This window comes from Salvia splendens, chromosome 10 (genome assembly GCF_004379255.2).
Source record: "Salvia splendens isolate huo1 chromosome 10, SspV2, whole genome shotgun sequence".
Lineage (NCBI taxonomy): Eukaryota > Viridiplantae > Streptophyta > Magnoliopsida > Lamiales > Lamiaceae > Salvia > Salvia splendens.
Window position 1 is genome coordinate 17,127,044 of NC_056041.1, and position 20,339 is coordinate 17,147,382.

General features: G+C 35.5%; 2 protein-coding genes across 7 annotated transcripts; one reads left to right on the plus strand and one right to left on the minus strand.

The window, feature by feature from the left end:
• Positions 1 to 421: 421 nt before the first annotated feature.
• On the minus strand, positions 422 to 11,770 carry LOC121750603 (histone deacetylase 15-like). Of its 5 annotated transcripts, none has more exons than XM_042145164.1 (17): positions 11,511 to 11,767; positions 11,153 to 11,359; positions 10,946 to 11,054; positions 10,021 to 10,097; positions 9,658 to 9,733; positions 9,447 to 9,511; positions 8,492 to 8,547; positions 8,241 to 8,364; positions 7,989 to 8,114; positions 7,859 to 7,909; positions 6,857 to 6,925; positions 5,861 to 5,969; positions 5,231 to 5,310; positions 4,865 to 4,947; positions 4,641 to 4,686; positions 1,780 to 1,951; positions 422 to 977 (listed from the first exon to the last, which is right to left on the minus strand). In XM_042145164.1, exons 1-17 carry the CDS (start codon positions 11,646 to 11,648, stop codon positions 865 to 867), a joined length of 1,701 nt encoding a protein of 566 aa, XP_042001098.1. In that variant the 5' UTR covers positions 11,649 to 11,767; the 3' UTR covers positions 422 to 864. The 5 variants fall into 5 exon arrangements, with proteins under 5 accessions (XP_042001098.1, XP_042001102.1, XP_042001100.1 ...); XM_042145168.1 differs by having other exon boundaries at positions 630 to 977; positions 9,447 to 9,499; positions 11,511 to 11,770; XM_042145166.1 differs by having other exon boundaries at positions 630 to 977; positions 11,153 to 11,350.
• An 817-nt stretch (positions 11,771 to 12,587) lies between these two features.
• Positions 12,588 to 20,169, plus strand: LOC121752116 (serine protease SPPA, chloroplastic-like). 2 transcript variants are annotated; one of them, XM_042147017.1, is made up of 14 exons: positions 12,588 to 12,683; positions 12,767 to 13,160; positions 13,517 to 13,697; positions 14,578 to 14,715; positions 14,899 to 15,069; positions 15,144 to 15,247; positions 15,826 to 15,893; positions 16,636 to 16,802; positions 17,010 to 17,079; positions 17,273 to 17,427; positions 17,834 to 17,939; positions 18,940 to 19,027; positions 19,119 to 19,262; positions 19,717 to 20,169. In XM_042147017.1, exons 2-14 carry the CDS (start codon positions 12,855 to 12,857, stop codon positions 19,942 to 19,944), a joined length of 1,926 nt encoding a protein of 641 aa, XP_042002951.1. In that variant the 5' UTR covers positions 12,588 to 12,683; positions 12,767 to 12,854; the 3' UTR covers positions 19,945 to 20,169. The 2 variants fall into 2 exon arrangements, with proteins under 2 accessions (XP_042002951.1, XP_042002952.1); XM_042147018.1 differs by lacking the exon at positions 12,588 to 12,683 and having other exon boundaries at positions 12,832 to 13,141; positions 13,524 to 13,697.
• The last annotated feature ends 170 nt before the right edge of the window (positions 20,170 to 20,339 follow it).

The following is a 20,339-nucleotide window of genomic DNA, read 5'->3' on the forward strand; positions in this document are numbered from 1 at the left end:
TTAAACTAGTATTGTGTAAAGAAGAAGAATTTCAAACAAGAATCAGTTTCATGTACCAACTAGTATATGCATTTTAGTTTTACCAACTGATACAATGTACTAAAGGAGCCATCATATTGCGTTATTAGCCCCTTCGATCTGCTAGGCTGCTCTTTATAATAAACTAAGCATTTGCACTACTATATCTAATGAAAATGATTCAAATGATAATGCATCATTATTGTAAGAACAGACGATCATTTTCATCCTCTTACAAAAAATTACATCTTCACTTTTTAGTTCGTTTTATTACAAAAACGAACCCCTTTATCTATATCTTGTGGTGGACGATCGTAGGGCACACGTGAGGGCAAATTTTCCATGCATGCTTCCATTCGAGAACAAAGCTTTTGAGCAAGCAAATGAAAAATACCAACTTAAGTAATCTGAAGACAAGCGAGAGTTCAATGCCTCAATAACCAAAGGGTTGCTCCACAAGAGGATACACGTGAGGGCATATTTTCCATGCATGTTTTACTAATAACAATTCTATGTTCCTATAATCTCCAAGTTACGTAACATAACCACATTAGATGAACCTGCTTTTTCAGGGCAATGGGTAGAGCCGTAGAGGAAATATCGAGCCGATGTTAAAACTGGCAATGGAAGGGCTCCGAGAAATGCAGCATCCAGATTCGTACATTGTGTCTTGTGGCACCATACATTAACAATTACAAAAGCTACCACTGCTACTGATAAATTAGAAACACTGACACTAGTTTTTTAGTCACCAGTTACAAAAAGAAAACCTAATTTTTCCAATAACTTAGCAGCATAGAGATTAAAATACACTACAAAAGGTAAGGGGAGATAAGAGCAATGTAGTTACAAAATCTTCTTCTTGCACCACAGTTTGTACAACCACCTTCTCCGCCCCCACTTCCACCAGACTGGTAATTGTTTTTCCAATCTCTTCTTTTTCTTCAGTTTGCCTGCACCTCAATTTCAAAGTATAAGTCATCAGAATCTCATACATCAATCACAAATGCTCGATTGTAGTTTCTACAGATAAAAAGTTGTATATATTTGTTCCGATTTTCACAGAATGAAAACCCCATCTAATGTCTAGAAACAGAAGGACCGATCCAAGTAAATGAGCAATGAGTTCTATCCTAGTGTCCACAATCTCTCAACCAAATCAAACTTATAACTACAGGATTGAAAGGTTTGTTATTGATTTCTTAAGGACCAAAGCATAAGTTCTTTCATTTAAGTGGAAGATATGGAAGGCAGAGATCATTACACAGTTCGATAGCCATACATCAGGCAAACTGGCCCAAACCACAAGGCACGAGCAACCTAAAGACCTCACAGAAAAGGTAATTTCAATCCTAAAGAAGGAACTCAAAGAAGCATCCGATCCCGGATGATAGTTCAATCCTATAAATGTTGCTTTCTTACACATGTCACAGCGCAATTAAATATTTATTTTTTGTCCCAATTTCTTTGTTATTGTATCATCTTACCATTTTCTAATATATTTATGTAGGTTTCTAAAGACTGGTCAAAGCATCACACGTGTAACATTTTGAAGTTTCGGTTATCCACCATTCTTTACACCAAAACATATACTCGGAAAAACATTCGGCTACGTCAGTTATATTAATGAAACATAATTTTTCCAGAATGTAATATATAAATTTGATAGTTCACAAAGGAAACATGGAAGGTCTGAGCCACTTGAACAGCAGGATTTAAGTTTAAGAAGTGAATGAAAGAGTCGAGGAAAGATATACTAACTTTTGTGTTCCAGGGTATACCATCCCCATTCTGATTGCAACTTTGTAAATTTGGATTCTAGTGAAGACCAATAGTTCAACTGAATCTTTAGAACTTCAAGAACAGCTCGAACTCCGGCCTTACTAGGTATAACTTGCACCGCATTCTGCTTTGGACTTTCTCCAAGTAGGACCTAAAATGCACAGCGAACTGAGTGAGCAAATGACTGTACATTAAAAGAATAAATGTGTCTGTGTATATGATAATACAAATAAAGAAAACAAAGTTTAATCATAAAAGGCACAAATGATAATTGCAGATAGAAAACCAAGCCAACAAATAACTATATTAAGAGGTACACAATCAGGTTCATAAATAACAAGCTGAAACAAACTTCAACTTATATTCAAATTTGAGATTTTATATCACTACTGCACTTCACCAATTGAAATAATAAAATACTCTCTCCATCCCCTGAAAATAGGAACTTCTGAAACGGTATGGGTTTTAATGCAAAATTGATAAAGTATCAGAGAGATAAAAAGGAAAGTGTGTCAGTGGAAAATGAATCCCACCTCATTCGACAGAGAGAAATTTCCTAAAAAGGAAAGTTTCTATTTCTAGGGGCGCGGACAAAAAAGGAAAGCATTTCTAGTACTAGGACTATTCATTGAAGACATATCTAAAAGAGAAACTAGCTACATGCATATGAGAATACTAAATCCAGGATTGGCTGTTAGGATTGGTATACTGAAAAGCATATTTCGAGCATGTTGCACGGATAGAATTGCTTGTATACAATAAACTCTACAATCCATTTTTAACCCAAAGCGAGAAGAATTAATTTTATCGCATTGGTGTTTGCTTATGCATTTATAAGATGTTTCTCAAACATTTAAATGTATAAGAAGCAAACAAGTCTAATTCTTCAACATAGTAGACTGGTCGTGAACGACGTTCACAGAAGGTGACGCAGTCAGTCCTTTGTAGAAGAGAAATAGAATATCACAACCTAGATAGGCTTTGGCTACCTATCGTGAAAGGTTGCAGTGTCAGTCCGCATGTTTCCTTACCTTAGGAAATAAACGACACTGGTGTGGTATAGCACTGAAGGATCTAACAGTCGAGATAAGTCTTTCTTGCTATTTACTGAAAGACGAGGTCTCGGTGATTGTTATTTCTTAATCATTGTTGATATAACATTGAGCATACGATATTGATTATGCACTACTTTGATTTATCAAATGGTGCGGATTTTTCGCAATCCAAGAATCCTGATATATTGGGTAGTGGTAATTAATGTCTAGAGGTGCTAGTATTGTTATTGAAAATGAATCGTGTGCTGGGTGAGTCCAATTTGATAATATCCTCAAGAGGTGTTCGAAAAAGGTTTTATTATTCAGAAACCCGGGCGGTTGGAATTTATTCCAGAATAATAAATAAAGATTTTGAACTAGACAATTCTTGGAAAAAGATATTAATTAATTAAAGTCAAATAGCAGGCTTAAATTAATTAATGGATATTTATATCTTAAACACGAGAAATAATAAATTAAAGAGGTAAAGCCCGGATTACTCATAATTTGGGATTGGACGGGCAGTCAATATTATTTTACTGTAGTAGCTGATAATAATATTCTGTTGGACTTGTATTAAATTGGGGCTCAATTTAATTAGTAAAAGTCCAACCGGTTTGGCCCAAGTCCGATCTCCATGGATCCCTAATCTGGCCCATTATAACTCAATATAAAAGGAGATTATTAATTAATTAAGTGTTAATTTTCGTGCTCCCCTTTGGGAGTGGACGAAAAATCAGTTTTTGAGAAAACTAATATTCTGTCTTCTTTCTAATCAAGCCCTTTTCGATTCTGATAAGTTTTGCCCACCCAAAGGTCAGATTCTGAGTTCGGGATATATATTAGAAGATTCGTGGTTGAGTACGAAGATCTTCATGTGGAGAAGGCACAAGCAATCGTCGATTCTTTGGAGAATCAGATCGGTAATTCTAAACCTAGGAAATTCATGAACTAGGTTTTAATTCCTTTTACATGAATTGTGTGCGTTCTTGTATGCAATTGATTGTTTAACATGTAGATAATTAATCCCATAATCAGTCAAATAGATCTGTAGATCTGATTTATTTGTTTTTGCATGACTTCCGCTGTGCAAGGGGCACCAAACCCCAACATTGGCAACATTAATCTTGTAGTAAGATTAAGAGAACATACCAGCTCATCCAATAAACTATGTGACTGAAGGCTAATAATTCAAGTTCTTTTTTTAGGTTAAATAGCTTAGGCCATCCATCAAGAGCAGAAAGGCATCTGGCTTCCAACACAGCATTCCAAATTGGATAAAAATAGGAGGCATGGAAACCACCATTATAATTGTTTAATATTTATAGATTGATTTTTGCAACCATGGAAGGAGACTTTGAACACAAGTAAAGCAACAGTAGACAGTGTACAAGGTATGTATGCTAGCATTCATCTGTCTTTAAAACTAACAAGAAGTTCGCATCAAACTAAATGATCCAATTTAAATTCCCTAATACAGATCAAGAAATCAACTTACTCGACCAGTAAAGGCCTGTAAATTTACTCTGGGATGTTCCAATCAAGTTCAGTCTTCGCTCTCAAGTCTTTACCAAGAGTTTGACACCATTTCAAATTATTTTCTCCCCATTGTAATTTTTTATGATAAAAGTTTGAGTTTAGCTTACAGCCTTATGCAGTTAAAGTGTCTTTATTGGAAGGGGAAAGAGTGAAAAACCCAGAGTCATGAGTAAATGCTTTTTTCATGGGGAGATAGGTGCTCATATATGGTATCCATGACCAGAAGAGACAGTTATCAGAGTAAGAGATCATCGACCAATGTATTACCTCAATAACTGCAGTTGCTGATGATGATATTGACCGAAGATTATAGCTGCAAAGGATATGGTTTCATGAGCAAGTCTATGATGGTATAAGGATGCTCTTATATAGGAACAAAGAAGTCTACAGACAGGAGGTGTAGGACAAAACAAAAGAGTTCAATACATAAAGGAAATTCAAGGCAACAATAAGGATGATACTCAATTGAGATGAAGAAGTCAGTAACAAACCCTCCCTCAAGGATGACAAGTACTTTTCCACCAGAGAGGGCACAGCACATCTGTGTCATCTGTGCATAGCCAGCAGGAGTAACCTTACAGGAGAATGTGAACAAAATGAGAGAAAGTGAAAAAAATGCATATATCGAGTGATATGAGAAGCATCAGTTAACTTGGGAGTTGGGATATTGAGACTTCATGCAGTCTATGCCTTAATTCTAGATCAAAAAATTAGTCAACTGAATAAATATTAGCTCATGCAAGATACAACCTCCATACCTAAACAATTTATAGAGCCTTTAAGGTTTGTTTATAATGCACTGTGATTATTTACCAAAAAGTAACAAAATAAAATTTTCAATGTAGAAATAACTATACATCGCATCCACCAAGCGGGTCACCCCGTGCAGCATCAAATCCAGCAGAAATTATCGTAAAATCTGGGTCAAACTCAGCAGCTGCATAGAGAAAAACTTACTACGTTCAGATACAAGTTAATCATCGCCTTTATGTATATTAACAACTACTGTACAAGTTAAATATATATGCAACAGGTTGGGAGCTACCAAAAAAACACTCATTTTCGCTGTCTGCACAAGTCAGTACTTTTAATACTAAATTTATAAGCTCCATCATGCACATAACAGCTTAGAAAATTGAGTGGGTTTTCATAAGAATTCAATCAAAAAAGAAATGCAAAGGATATATGATGATTTGAAATTGAAAGTTGCTAGCAGAAAAGCATCTTCGTGCAACAATCACAGACGACAGAAAACAATGCATCCACTATCAAGCAGCCGACACACCTATTACATTTGAGCATACTATTGTGTTATCTATCATCTATGGTGTGCATGCATGTAAAATAAAATTCTGGCCAAGTCAATAGTGACTCAAGCAGCCTTCAATCAAGTTGACATAGACAGGCATCGACAACAAGTCCATACTATGAAATAGCACTGAATCAGATAGTTCAAAAAGTACACAACAGGGTCAAGATTCCATAACCTATAGGAAGCACAACATGCTGAAATGCAAAAATATAGTCATTGTCACCAACTCCTCCGCGACCCCATGGGATATTTACACAAGATCCTTCTGCACCCATAGATCCAATCTGCAAAAGTATATATGAGTCTCGACTACTCATGGATCTAATTTTTACTTGAATAGGTATTTCATATAGAGTGAAACAATGGAAATTAACCGAGCAAGGGCAACAATCATGTGCACTGAAACAACTCCATTACATTCCTTTTTGCCAACATGAATCTGAATATGTTGTACTTCAGTGGGTTGACTACTTCGACAATTAATTAAGGCAAGGTGGTTCCAGGTTGAACAACTAAAAGAAGTTTTCATAAATCTATTTAGTAAGATTGTAGTTTCTTTGCACATCTGTATAACTCGCATTTCCACACCGATTTCAATACCAGTTACCAATGGATATATTAATTTTCCGTAACATATGAGATAGGTTACTGACATCAATAAATGGAAAGTAATACTATTTCCCTTCAACCTTCACAAATAAAAGTTAACAGTAACAATGGATAATATTTCTGTTGACAAACAAAGTTTATAAGGAAAATGAGGATATTACATTTCTGCTGACAACCTGTAGTATACGGAAATCAGGAGCTGAACTTACGTCATACTATTATATAGAGTAATTTGAATTTTAACAGAAGATATAAGCTCTCCACTTTCATGATCCAGAACATGGCTAGGAAGGAGTCAAAAAAGTATAGGGCCTAAAATGCTTCTGTATTTTTTATTTTTCCACAGAATTTATAGTGCACGTCCAATAATAAATACATCAAACCAATCGTAGGAAAGGAAATATGAAATGTATAATTCTATAAATAGAATGTTGCAGTAAACTGGTATCATGGAGAAATACATAAAAGGACATTAGGGAGAACGAAATAGGCCAAAATAATTCTGCGACAACTTAAGGCACTTGTCATGAACAGTAATACTATATTTATATGTATTACACACCTCATAGGCAGATCCAGTACCAGGATAGAACTTTCCACCTTCATGCCTATGCAAAGATATATACAAAACCTACAAAACACACATACAGTCAAACAAAAAGGTTCCTTACGTAATATACAAGTAAAAGAACTGTAAAATGGAAGCAGAGGATAACATTTCAGTTTTCAGTTGCTCAATATGTATGGCATAGTTCATTTAGAATTCCCCAAGTATTAGAGAATGGGGCATCATAGTGACATAACACAACCATTCTGTTGAATGAGAACTGTAAGATAAAAAGCAACTTCTAGGAAGTTGAGTTGTTTCAGTCTAATGGATAGGAAGGGAATCAGATTTCATAAAACATAGAAACAACCTTAAAAAGAAAGTACCACAAAACAAGAATCATACGGAAGGTGAATAGAGGTCAAATTTGAAAATAGAAACAAATTAGGGGGGGCTGAGAAAAACTCTGGCAGGTTAAGAGAGCAAAATGAAATCTCTTGAATCAGAGAAAAAAATCATGAACTACATTGATAACAATCAACTCGATCAAAATAATAGATCGAATATAAACAAATAATGTCTACCGCAACCAAAAGATAACAGTTCAAAAGTCCCAAAAATAAATTTATAATTTTAATAACAAATTTGAGCATGTAATTACATGGTTTTATAGTGTCCATCCACCCAAACCCAACTAAACAAAAACACAAAACGAGACAGAAAAATGAGAGAATCTATCATGAACAAGATCATGTGTTCAGCGATGGATTTTTTTGAATAGACAGACAAATGAGAGAATCCCACACAAGCAAAGAACAATCTGAAACAACAAACGAACCAACAAATACCAGATACATCTAGTTGAGTATCAGGAAGAAAAAAAAATCGTCAGTTATTGGACTTTAGAGTTTCAATGCCTCTAAAATGTAGCTAATAATATGATACATAGAATTTAATAGTTATAATGGTTGAAAAGCACCAATCAATATAGAAGCCCATCACTCCATGAAATCTCACCGATTTATCTTTGTCAAATATTTCTTGTGTGCCGTTGCCATGATGTACATCCTGCGAGATGATAATATGAATAGTTAGGAAAACCTTGTTGCAAAGTAACCTTCGGACAAGAACAAGTTATTGTAATTACCCAGTCAATGATTAAAACCTTCTTAGCTCCTGCATTCTTAGCTGCTGACACAGCAAGTGCTGCATTATTGTGAAGGCAAAAACCCATTGCATGTTTAACTCCAGCATGATGACCAGGAGGACGAACCTAATCCATTGAAGATGGAGTGGTGAACAGTGAGTTTGTAATGCTAGTCTATTCACCTATTATGATAAGCTTTTGTCTAAGCTAAATTCTTAAACGAGATTCCTAAAAGTCTTAATGTTTTCTTACCAAAGCAAATCCATTTTTGGCACGTCCAGACCATATAGCTGAAGCAAGATCAAAACATAAGCCTGCAGCAAGCCTGGCGGCAGTTGCTGAATACTGATTTGCATATGTATCAGGTGTGAAGTAGCTGCAGGCATTAAAATGAAACAAAATCCATTTCTATATTATTAAAAGAAAAAAGTACATTACACCATAAACATGAAACATATAAGCATATTGACAGGGAAATCATTAACTGCAACAGGCAGGCTTACCTAGAGAAAACACGGCTAGTAATTTCAACAGCTTCAACATTCTCGACGGAGTGGACCTAATGTCTCAAAAATGGAATATGTATTAGCAATATAACCATACTCTCAGTTCCAAACACATGAAAAATAATCACTCTTAATCCCTTTTGCGAATTTTTGTTCATTGTTTTGACAAGAAGCAAAAGGTTTTGTTCAAATAAAGATGATATCATAGTTAAAGATACAACTCCAATCTCCAAAAACATAAGAAAAAGAAACAACACACATACAAAATCTCTTCATTATCATAAATTTAGAATTCGAGATCCACCAACCAACTCTGGACTTTACCTATCTTTTACTTCTCTAAGGATTCTACTTGATCCCTAAAATTTCACCTATTCCTTTCTTGTCACCAACAAACCTTTCGAACAATAACAGCCCATAGTATTTCACCCATTTTAAAAATGAGATAGCCAAACAAAGCCATAAACAAACAACTGACTGAATGTGCCAGGATCCATTGTATGTCCATTCATTCAAAAATCAACAGCAGCATGACCTAGGGGAGAAGTTGCAATGTAGGAATACATGATCTAGGTCTTCAGATGGATTCAGACTTACCACCAGTTTGGAAACAGAGAAATATGCAAGAACCAGCTATATAAACATCTCACTCAAGCACCTTACCCAACATCAATAACCATGGAAAGAACTTGAATTTTCTAAAACCAGGTCCTGACAACTCCTGATGAACACCTTCTCAGCAAGGAGCACAAATCTTGCAGAAGTACATTTTTATATTTTTTTCATTATTTTAATGGATTCAGCACTAGATTTATCCCTCTGGTGTGAACTTAGGAAGTTATGTTAAGAAACTTTCCATGCGTGAAATCCAGAAAAACTACAAAGTACCATATTATGACTTCTAGCAGCAAAGTAGGTCATGAACAAAAAGTATTTGGCCACTCTATCTTACCTTAAGAAGCTCTGCTTGAGTAATTTCCCTTGCTGAGATTGGGTGGCACCTTCCTGGAAATATACCTTCAAGTTCAGGGAGATGCACCAAGCTTCATGTCAATCACTCAGCCAAAGAATTAAAGGGGTCCGTGACACTATAACAAGACAGCTAGATATTGAAGCATTGTTCTTTTGTTAAGAGATGAAGGGTATGAGTAATTCTAAGAAACCTTTAGTCGCAAGACTGGCAGCAATAGCTCGAATTCGATCAGGCCTCTCAGGATGGGGATGAGACTTCATTACAACCTTTGCATTGCAAAAGAAACAGTGGAAAGAAGTTCAGATCCAATCAAAAAGATTGTTGTTGATATCTGGCTACTGTCTGCCACAGGAAACGGAGAGGATCATACTTGAAGAACCAAATTATCAGTATGCGCAGATAATAATGTTGGGAATTGTTACTTAAATATATTCAATACAGAGGGGGAGGGTGAAGTGAAACATTTATTTTATGTCACAGCTTCATTTCTGAAATGATAGATAACATGGTGTCAATGCGTGGAGAAATAGGTAAAGGGGGCAGACTACCATACTTCTTCGTGAAGGAGCATTCTCTCGTCAAAGCCTATGGCAGTAGGGTTATCTGATGCAATACTTTGCACTAGAGGATCTATACATGTTCAGAAGCAAATGAAACAATTAATTTTCAACCACTGTGAACAATGAAATTGGCCAATTTGAAAGAGAGCATAAATCTCGACTAATATTCCACATTGTGAGCTTTGTTGACAGGTATGTAACACAACAAAACTATTTGTGGCAATAAACTAAAATTCTAAAATTATTATATTAAAAATTAAAAATTCACTGTAGCAATAAATAAACAAAGAAGCCTGAAAATAAATATTTTAGGTATAGTTCTCTCAGTGGCAAATAGAAAATCCATGAGGTATGTTGACGAGAACTGACTAAATCAAAAGTAGGAATAGACAAATTACTGTGAAATACAGTTGCAGACAGGACTAGAAAAAATGGCTGACTCATAACTCTAGCTCATCTTAGCTTTCATTTTTTGATGGGGTATGGGGGCAACAAGTACAAAACTCAAAGTTTTCTTAGCCTAAAGGGCATCAACACCAAATAAATTTCATTAGCCTAAAGCGTGAAGGACTAACTAAACAAATTGGATGGCCAGAAACTATATGAATCAAGGCAAGCCATCAGTTGGCCAGTGGCCAATGAACCATCTAAAACAACCTTTTTCCTAGTGCAAGAAGCATAATGGCACGATTTTCGTGAACAGATCCCAGCTAGTCCATGCCTACAAACTTATATATTATGTCATAGAAGACAGTTAGCTTTTCGCACCACACCCTTCTTTCATCTTCCAATTTTCCCTCACTTTACTAGATTGTTGCCTTCAATGATAAAACACCATAAATTTAAGAAAAAGTCACTACAAAAATGTTATGAGATTACAACGACATGGTCAATTTAACAGTTAGATCAAACTCAAACCTAGTCCATCGGCTGCATGTACACCATTCTCAGTAGCACCTTCACGACACGAGGCGGAAGCCACAAATCCGCGCTTTAGGATTCCAGATTCTCTATGTTCCCCACACACCTTTTGGATAAAATAATGCGAAAAACTTACAACTACTCATAAGTAATAATGAAATCGAAAAGGTCACAGAACCAAAACAGAATGCAATTTATGCCTACGTCGCAGTGAGTGTCATCCCCAATGTTAAGCATAGTACAATTTAGGCAAAACCACTTCGGAATTTCCATAACATCATGGGCTGACAAGGCCGAAGGCTCCCAATCACTGTCATCGTCCTCGTCATCTCCAAAATCATATTGGCTGTTGTAGTACATCTCTTCTAGAGTCATATCACTCGTCCTCTTGCCGTTTTTCTGCTTCATTAACTCCAAAATCACAATCAAAATGAAACATAGAACCACCGATTTCCACAAAACTCAAAATCGAAATGACACCTATAAGCTAGGATAATACGAGGAATTGCCAGACATGAAACGGAAAAGATGAAGAAGAAGTAGAAGAGAAAGAGAAATGTACTTGTTCAGCTAAATGAGGTCTGCAGGAGTTGCTTGAGGCAGCTTCTGCGTGCATAACCGCATTGGAAGAGGGCGGCTGTGGCGCTGACTCCACATTTCGAAGACGAGTTCCAATTTCTTCCTCTTTGAAACGACTCATTGAAGACTGTGGTAAGCCTTGAGATAGAGCGAGAGAGCAGCACAGCACAGTCGAGAAACGGGGGAATCAAGACGCCGTGGGAAGAACCTGAGAATACCTAGCTGGTGACGTAACGCTTTACATATAATTTGCAGTTCTGCCCTCCATTATTTTGGAAATTCTGTACACCCCCCACACCAAATCAATAAATAATGTATTTGGAAGTTGTGCATCTTTTTTGACAGGTCTCAACTAAGCTTAGTAATTAAAAAAATTATCTAGTCATAATTTACTCTCTTTTTATTTTCCATTCCTCTCTTCTACTTTACAACATAATTTTTAATCTCTGTGTCAAAAAGTTTTGACTCAATTTAATTGGGATGGAGGGAGTACTGTCCGTACCCTAAATTTTGTCATATTTTGACTGGACATGAGTTTTGAAAAATGTACTATATAGAGAATGAGTTGAAAGAGTTTTGTACAATGCATTTCCTATTTTAAAGAGTTTTGTACAATGCATTTCCTATTTTAAATTAATAAAAATGAGTTTAAGAATGAGTTAGTGGAATGTGGATCCACTAGTAAAAAGTGAAATATGACAAATTTTATGGGATGGACAAAATGAAAATATGTGTCAAATTTTCAGGAGAGTGTATTTGTTTATTTTACTAGTGTTATCTAATTTTCTTATGGAGTATTTAAATACATATAATTGTTCTTTTAAATGATAAATCATACTATAGTACTATATGGTAAATAGGGTTTTAAGTCAAAAAAGCAATTTCATATTGATTTTATAAATTAAATAATTATTTACATTTTTAGACCATATACTTTGCAACTTAGTTCTCAAATTTTAAAAATAGCACCACATATCTGAACTTTTATTATTTTTCTTTACGTGTTATCCTCTTTAATTTCGTTCATTTCTCTAGCTTCTCATCTCTTGTTGAACTTGTTTCCATTTGGGAGAAATGATTGCTTGACCCCACCAAAGCAGCAGTTAAGATGTGACATTTATTTTTCTATGTCGATGGACATCTGTAGATTATCAAGGTTCAAGTTTACTTGCTAATCAAGCTTTTAAATTTCTATCTAGTACAAGTATAATTCAACTACCTCTCGCAAAAATTAAATAGGGGGTTCCATTTGTCAAGCAAGCACTGCAATCCAAGTTGCGGATTCTTCGCATACTGAAAAGCCATTGGATAGAAGAGAAGAGAATCAATGTCGAAGCTCCTATTTCGCTGCGGTCGCCACTTGACCTCCCTCCCACTTGATCACTCCTTACGCGGCCGCCTCTATATACACACCCCCAATTTCCGAGTTTTTTCAGCCGACGCCAATGGAGAAACCAAGCCGGATACGATCAACGGCAGCGCCTATGATGACGGCAAGTATCCCACCGGAGACTTTGTCTACAGGCCGCGCACTGCGTGGGAGGATTTTATGGTTAAGACTAGACTTTTCTTCGCTTTGCCTTGGCGACGCTTCCAGAGCGGCAGTGTTCTCAAGTTAGTTCTTCGCGGCGAGGTTTATATGATTCATTTTCGTTTTCTTCCTTTCGCAGTCACTGATCATTGATTTTCACGATGTTCATTTTTTGATTGTTTTATCGGATTAATGTGCTATTGTACCTGAGTTTTTGAATGATTATTTTGGGAGAGGGATTCGCTGCCTCATTGGAAGGGGCTAATTCCTTTGGAAAAGTTATATTTTAGTAATGGAAATCCTCACGCACAACCTAATCCTATTGAGCCATTTTATGCTTCTTAATATTTTGAAGATTATATATATGAGGATTTGACGTTGGAGGGAAATGAATTGAGACATGCTTCTTAGTAAGTTCGTTTTCGCATATGGTTAAACTTTTGAGTAATTCATGTCAGATAACAGATCAGCTGAGGAGCTTTTCCAGGGCACTATCATTGCCTCAAATTTGCGGGAATTTCGAAAAAGCTGCTTATGATCCTCGTGTAGCAGGCATTTATCTCCATATAGATAACTTGAGTTGTGGGTGGGGAAAGCTAGATGAGATTAGGAGGCACATATTAGATTTTAAAAAATCAGGTACTTTTGCTGATTTATGAACTCCTTTTTATTGTTTGCATTACAAATCTAGTCACACTTGTCTTTCCAAAATGCGAATCTCGAAGTTGTTTAGTTTCATTGCATTTTCCCAGTTCCTGATTTAAAGTATCAATAAAAGGCAATAGTATGCCGGTTATTTATGATTTTTGAAACACAGCCCTACTTTTTAAGGTTAAACTTCAATTTTCCAAAAACTCTACACCTACCACTTGCTTGTACACTTGGATTTCAAAATACCTAAATACTTCCTCCATTTCCTAAAAATAGAAACTCTTTTCATCTTGGTCTGTTTCGTAAAAATAGAAACTTTCCAATTTAGGAAACTTCTTTCTCTCTATGAGGTGAGACCCATTTTCCACTAACACACTTTTTCTATCTCTTTCTTACTTTACCAATTTTGTATTAAACCCCGTTATGTTTCAAAAGTTCCTATTTTTAGGAAACAGAGGGAGTACTTCATATTCTTGTCACATGTCAAATAAATTTTGTCAGCTAACTTACCAGCAACCTCAACTTGATAACTATTGTTTCCAGAGTCTGCCAATAAAAGAAATTTTTTATTTGTTACAATCTAGTACTTTCAATTGTTTTGAAACGTTTCTTTTTGTTGAGATGTTATTCGTTTTAGTAAAGTATAATATACCTATTTTAGAACAGCAAAATCTGTATAGCATTTCTCTCTAGAGAGTTTGTTATATTTATATTAAATTTTTTATTTGCCCAAACCCCTCATCAGATGATTCCTACTTGTTTTGTACTATCCGCTGATCATTTTTTTGGTGACTAAGATTTTTTAACTCAAAGCTAAGTCTAGATGCTGGATAGATGTTCATCTTATTGTGCAGGTTGCAATTTGTAGGTAAGTTCATCATAGGCTATGTGCCTACATGTGGGGTGAAAGAATATTACATTGGCTCTGCTTGTGAGGAACTTTATGCTCCACCAAATGCCTATGTTGGATTATATGGGTTTCTTGTTCAGGCATCATTTCTTAGTGGTGAGTCAGTTACATTGGGTAACATAAATGGACTAATGGAGTTTGGAATTACTCATGCTCACAAGTTGAAAGCCAACAAATTAAACTGATGTTTGGTTTCGAGTTGGTTCTATCACTATAAATATCATTTCTGTTCCTCCCCGAAATTTAGTAATGATAGATGATTTTATTGGTACATGAAAGGTGTGTTCGAGAAAATTGGGGTTGAGCCTCAAGTTGAACGGGTTGGGAAATACAAAAGTGCCGGAGACCAACTTACGCGCAAAAGCATGTCTGATGAGAATCGTGAGATGCTGGCTTCTTTGCTTGATAACATCTACAGAAATTGGCTCGAAAAAATTTCACTTGCAAAAGGTGACATTGCCTTCACTTTTCTGGTTTCTGATAGTGTGTGAGAGCCTGATACCCATGTGTCTTGTCTTCTACAGGGAAACAAAAAGAAGATATTGAAAATTTTATTAATGAAGGAGCACATCAAGTTGAGGGAATGAAGAAAGAAGGATTGATAACAGATATTAAATACGACGATGAGGTATACCACAATTCTTTCGTAATTGTTGATATTTGGTTTGCTAGACAGTTCTTTTATTTGCTCAATATTAAACAGAAGCAGACTTTGTATTTCTGCTTCTACTCATGCTGATCTACCTTGCCTGTATATTATATCCATTCAAGGAAATTTGTTTCCTGAATGCCAAAATTTTGGTCTTGTTAGATCCAGTATTTAGTTTCCAATCAGAATTAAAGTTTTTAAGTTCAATATCTCTGCTCTTTTACACTTTTCCTTTAGGACATCATCTCATTGTTTACTTGGAGAAATAGTTTCTGAAGTAATTCCATTTTCAAAAAATGAGGTTTCTTGAAATGTTCTTATAAGGAAATGAACTTCTAATTACATGCGATGAGAATGAAGTCTGTGGCTATGAAGTTGGAAAATATGAGGGAATTGGTTCGAAATTTTTCGCTTCTTTTTTCTAAGACTTGGTTAGTCTATATGCCAAATTAAAATTCTCTTGGCTCATGTATTTTGGTGGTGTTACTACCTGAATATCAGCTTATGTTCAATTTGTTAATCGCTTTAGAGCATCTTCACATAATCTTAAATTTCAGGTAATGGACTTGCTGAGAACACGTCTAGGTATTCCGCACACCAAATTGCTTCCAACTGTTGGCTACAGGTGTATATCTATCTTTAGTTTTCACTTAAATTTTTTTCTGGTGGCACTAGTATGCTATTTTTAATTAATTATGGATTAATATTCTAATTAGGTCAAAATTTGGTTAATTAGCATTAACCCATTAGTTTTTTTACGGAACTGTAAAAAAAGGAATACTTCGATGACGTTTTCGTTTTTTTAGGAGTCGATTTTAAAAAAGTGAATGTTCTGGATCAACTTCGTATTTTGGCCATATGTTTAGGACCAAAATAGTACTATACTCTTTTATTAAAACAATTTGTTTCCTTGAGAAAAGGGAATGGTTGGTTCTGAAGACTTTAGTGTATGGGGATGATTCCCTAAACTTTTTGATGTTAACATCTCTTAAGTCTGTTTTCTATACCCAAACCACTTATGCTGGTCAAGAAGTGTACATGAAGTCAGACCTTGGGTGATTTTTTTTATAATTAAGACTTTTGTTTCTGAGAGTGATTGAAGCTTGAATTCAAAATTTTGAATATGGAAGCGCATTTGTTTCTGAGAGATATTCTTATTAATGTTTGCTGATCTAGTTTTCTTCAAAGCAACTTATTGTCTTTTGTCTCGAGCTGGAATTGGTTTACTTAGTTCTGCTATAGTATATTGGAAATGTAATTGATAGCTTATAGGTACTTATTAACTAAAATTTAGCCCAGGCAGTAGTACTTTATTCACATTGTTCAAAAAGATGGTGATTGTGATGCAATATATATTATGCGTGCAGAAAGTACTGTAATGTTAGAAGATCAACTCTAGGGTTGACCGGTAGTAAAGATTTGATAGCTATAATTAGAGCCTCTGGAAGCATCAGCCGGACTCCAGGCCGATTTAATGCGCCCAGCTCAAGGATTATTGCTGAGCAGTTCATTCAGAAGATTCGTAGAGTAAAAGGTATGCCTTTGCTAATAAGGACATGATATCTATTTTCTTCTGGCAATTAAGACCTATTATTGGTGAAGACATGTTATTAAATACTTACTGTTTTATTTTTTAGAACATATGATCATGTTTCTTATTAAAAAAATGAACCTATAGTATGTTTTGTAGCATTTTTCGATTTCTCATCACCTAATCTGAATACTACTGTTTTTTTTGTAGTGTCAAAAAAATACAAAGCTGTTATCATTCGGATCGATAGCCCTGGAGGAGATGCACTTGCTTCTGATTTGTAAGCACTATTTTTAAGTGTCCTTTTATTTGTATCTTGTTTTCGATGCTGATAGCAGATAGCACCTAACGGAATCATAGAAATTGGTTCCTTTGGTAAGGTCTACTTTTCTAGAGAAATCCTTTACAGTTATCCACAACCTCACCAGGTTGAAAATTTAGTGTTTGTTTATTAGTATGTATATTGTTTACAGAATGTGGAGGGAAATCAAACTTTTGGCTGCTGCTAAGCCTGTTATTGCATCAATGTCCGATGTAGCTGCTAGTGGAGGTTACTATATGGCAATGGCTGCAAATGCTATAGTAGCAGAGAAGCTTACGTTAACTGGTTCAATTGGAGTCGTGACAGGTTACCTTCAAAAGACCTTGAATTTTATCTGACAAAAACTTTGTTCTTAGCTAAACCCAGATTTTGTCTTGTTTTACACTGCTATGATATTCGTTTTCTGTCCTTTCAATCAATTTCAACTATCAAGTGTAATTGTTAAACAACTGTTCATGTGGATGGTTTCAAATATCAGCTGGGTTGTTAGATCATGAAAAGAATCGATGTATAGCATTATTAATTGAATTGTAAAGTGCATATTGGCCTTAGTTATTGAAGGTTAATGTGTTAAAGGTCCTAGAGCCTTATGCCCAAACTGATTTTGTAGGAGTAGAAACTTTAATTTATTGAAAGTAATAAAGTTTTATCAGTCGAACTAATTTTTTATTGGTTATACTAATTTTAAATTTGAGTTCACTTCAACTTATAGGCAAGTTCAATTTGGGAAAGTTATATGAGTATATCGGCTACAATAAAGAGATCATATCAAGAGGAAAATATGCAGAAATTTTTGCTGCAGAACATCGACCATTCAGGTATCTCCTTGTTTTGCTGATGGTGATATGTGAATGTCTTGTCCTCTTAAATGTTGGTAGACTATCTCATAAACCATTTCTGTTTGTAAAGTAAGAGAGCAAGAAATCATTGCGAGGCCAAGCCAACATTCCTCCAATATCGATAAACTTATAATTGCTTACTTAAGTAATAAGTATATTTAGACTGATGATACTTGCATGAGTTTTAGATATGCCAATATGGGGTTAAATTTTTCAGTAAGATGAGTTTCATGATTAATTTCACACTTAGTGTTCCTCATGATGTGCTACTGAGGTTTTCACCCTGAAACAAATCTCTTTTTTCAGTCATATGAACATGGTTTTGGCAACATATTTGCAGCCATCGCATGCTCATGTAATATGCTGCCCATAACATTTTAATATAGTATGATGTAGATATGTCTAAACGGGAGGGAGAGATCAGGATGTTAGATTCAGCAATTATGATGCTCTCTTTCACTTTTACGTAGTGTATGGCACTCCAGATATTCTAGCCGAACCATTTAGCATTGTTAAATGATTTTTATACTTCTCGGGTTCATGTCTACATAATCTGTTTGCTTGGTAAGAGTTCTGAAATTGTTTGAGTTGTACTGATTTGAGTACTGATACCATGGAACATGTTTCAGTCATTACTTATTTGGCATGCTTTTTAGACTTCAATGATCACTGTACAAGGTTCCACCCACTTACTTAATAGGTCCCATCAGCTATGTAAGTGAGTATAGGATATCCAAGTGGCGACTGCGTCTCTGAGAACAAGAAAATTATCCTTGTCGACTGTTATTTATATTCAAAGAAAAACATAGTGAACATAACTCCGTTTCCTTTTTTCTAATGTCATCGTTTGGACTTACTACATGCCTACTTATCTATCTAGTCAATATTTCAATGTTCTGGTTAGAACTTCAATGAAGATTCGTTAACCCTGTACTTGGTATAATTCATTCACTGAGTGATTAGTGTATTTGATCTGCAGAGCAGATGAAGCTGAACTTTTTTCCAAGAGAGCACATGACATGTACAAACAGTTTCGAGATAAGGCAGCCTCTTCAAGATCAATGACAGTATGCTATTCAACAAAATTTGCTTCATCATATCATTCTATATATTCTGTAGTTTCATGTTTTCTTTGAAACTCAAGCTAGCATGTGGCAGGTGGACAAGATGGAACAGGCTGCACAGGGGAGAGTTTGGGTTGGTGAGGATGCTGCTTCGCTCGGTCTGGTTGATGCTATTGGAGGACTTTCTCGGGCAATAGCTATAGCAAAACAAAAGGCGAATATACCACTGGAGAGACAGGTGTCTATATTAAAGCAAATTATTAGATGTGCATAGAGTTTGGATCGCTAACATAATTGTTGATAATGTGCTTTCTTTGGTATGCCAAGTGCTAATGTACAGGGTTTTGCAAAAAAGTCAATAAAGCTAATCGATAACCAGAGCTTCAAACTATCACTTGGTTTGCTTTAGTCAAATTTATTGTGAATATTCCACGCTGTTTGAAAACAACTGCTGTGCATGGTTGCTAAAAATGCTCGTTAGGTAGAGTCTAGACCAAGAGTTTGAAGGCATCCAAGTCGATTGCTTTTCATAAGTTCCTAAAGTTATTGGCCCTGTGTTTCAATTGCTTCCTTTTCCTATACAGATTTCATGACTAGTTTGTTCCATCTCGCGGAGGAGGTTGAATCTAGTTCATACCAGTATTATTTGTAGAATCAGTGTATGGATTATCTAATGCGTTGTTTGACATCAGGTGACTGTTGTCGAGCTATCACAGCCGCCATCTCCCCTTGAAATGTTGAGCGGCATGGGGGATACCTTTGTCGAAGCAAACGAAGCAGTTAAAGACTTGATACATGAGATGGAATCGTCTGATGCAATCCAAGCTAGAATGGATGGGATTTTGGTTGAGAAATTTGAAGGAGTTTCTTACTCTAACTCGGTCCTCTCGCTACTAAAAGATTACTTAAAGATCCTATGATTTTAATCCATTCCATGCCTGTGTGCTCATTAGGTATAGTTATGATTTTTTACATCGTCAAAAAAACCTTTTTCTCTTTAGTCATATGGTTTTTTTGTGCTCTTCCATAAGGAGGCGTGGAATGAATCTTCAAATATTCATTTTCATCACTTATTGTTTATATTTTATATGAGGGTGTACTGAATAACAAAGCTTTTATACTGATTGAAGTTCTTGGATTTAGTATTCCTCATGTCTACACTATTCCTAATAAATGGATTTCGGCTGCAAAAACAAAGAGAAAAAATTCTGAAATCATGTTTTGTTTAAACTTAACATGCTTCCATGATTTCGAAACTGTTCATTATTTTCCAACTCTCCTGTAACACATTTCCAACCACCCCAGGATGTAATTG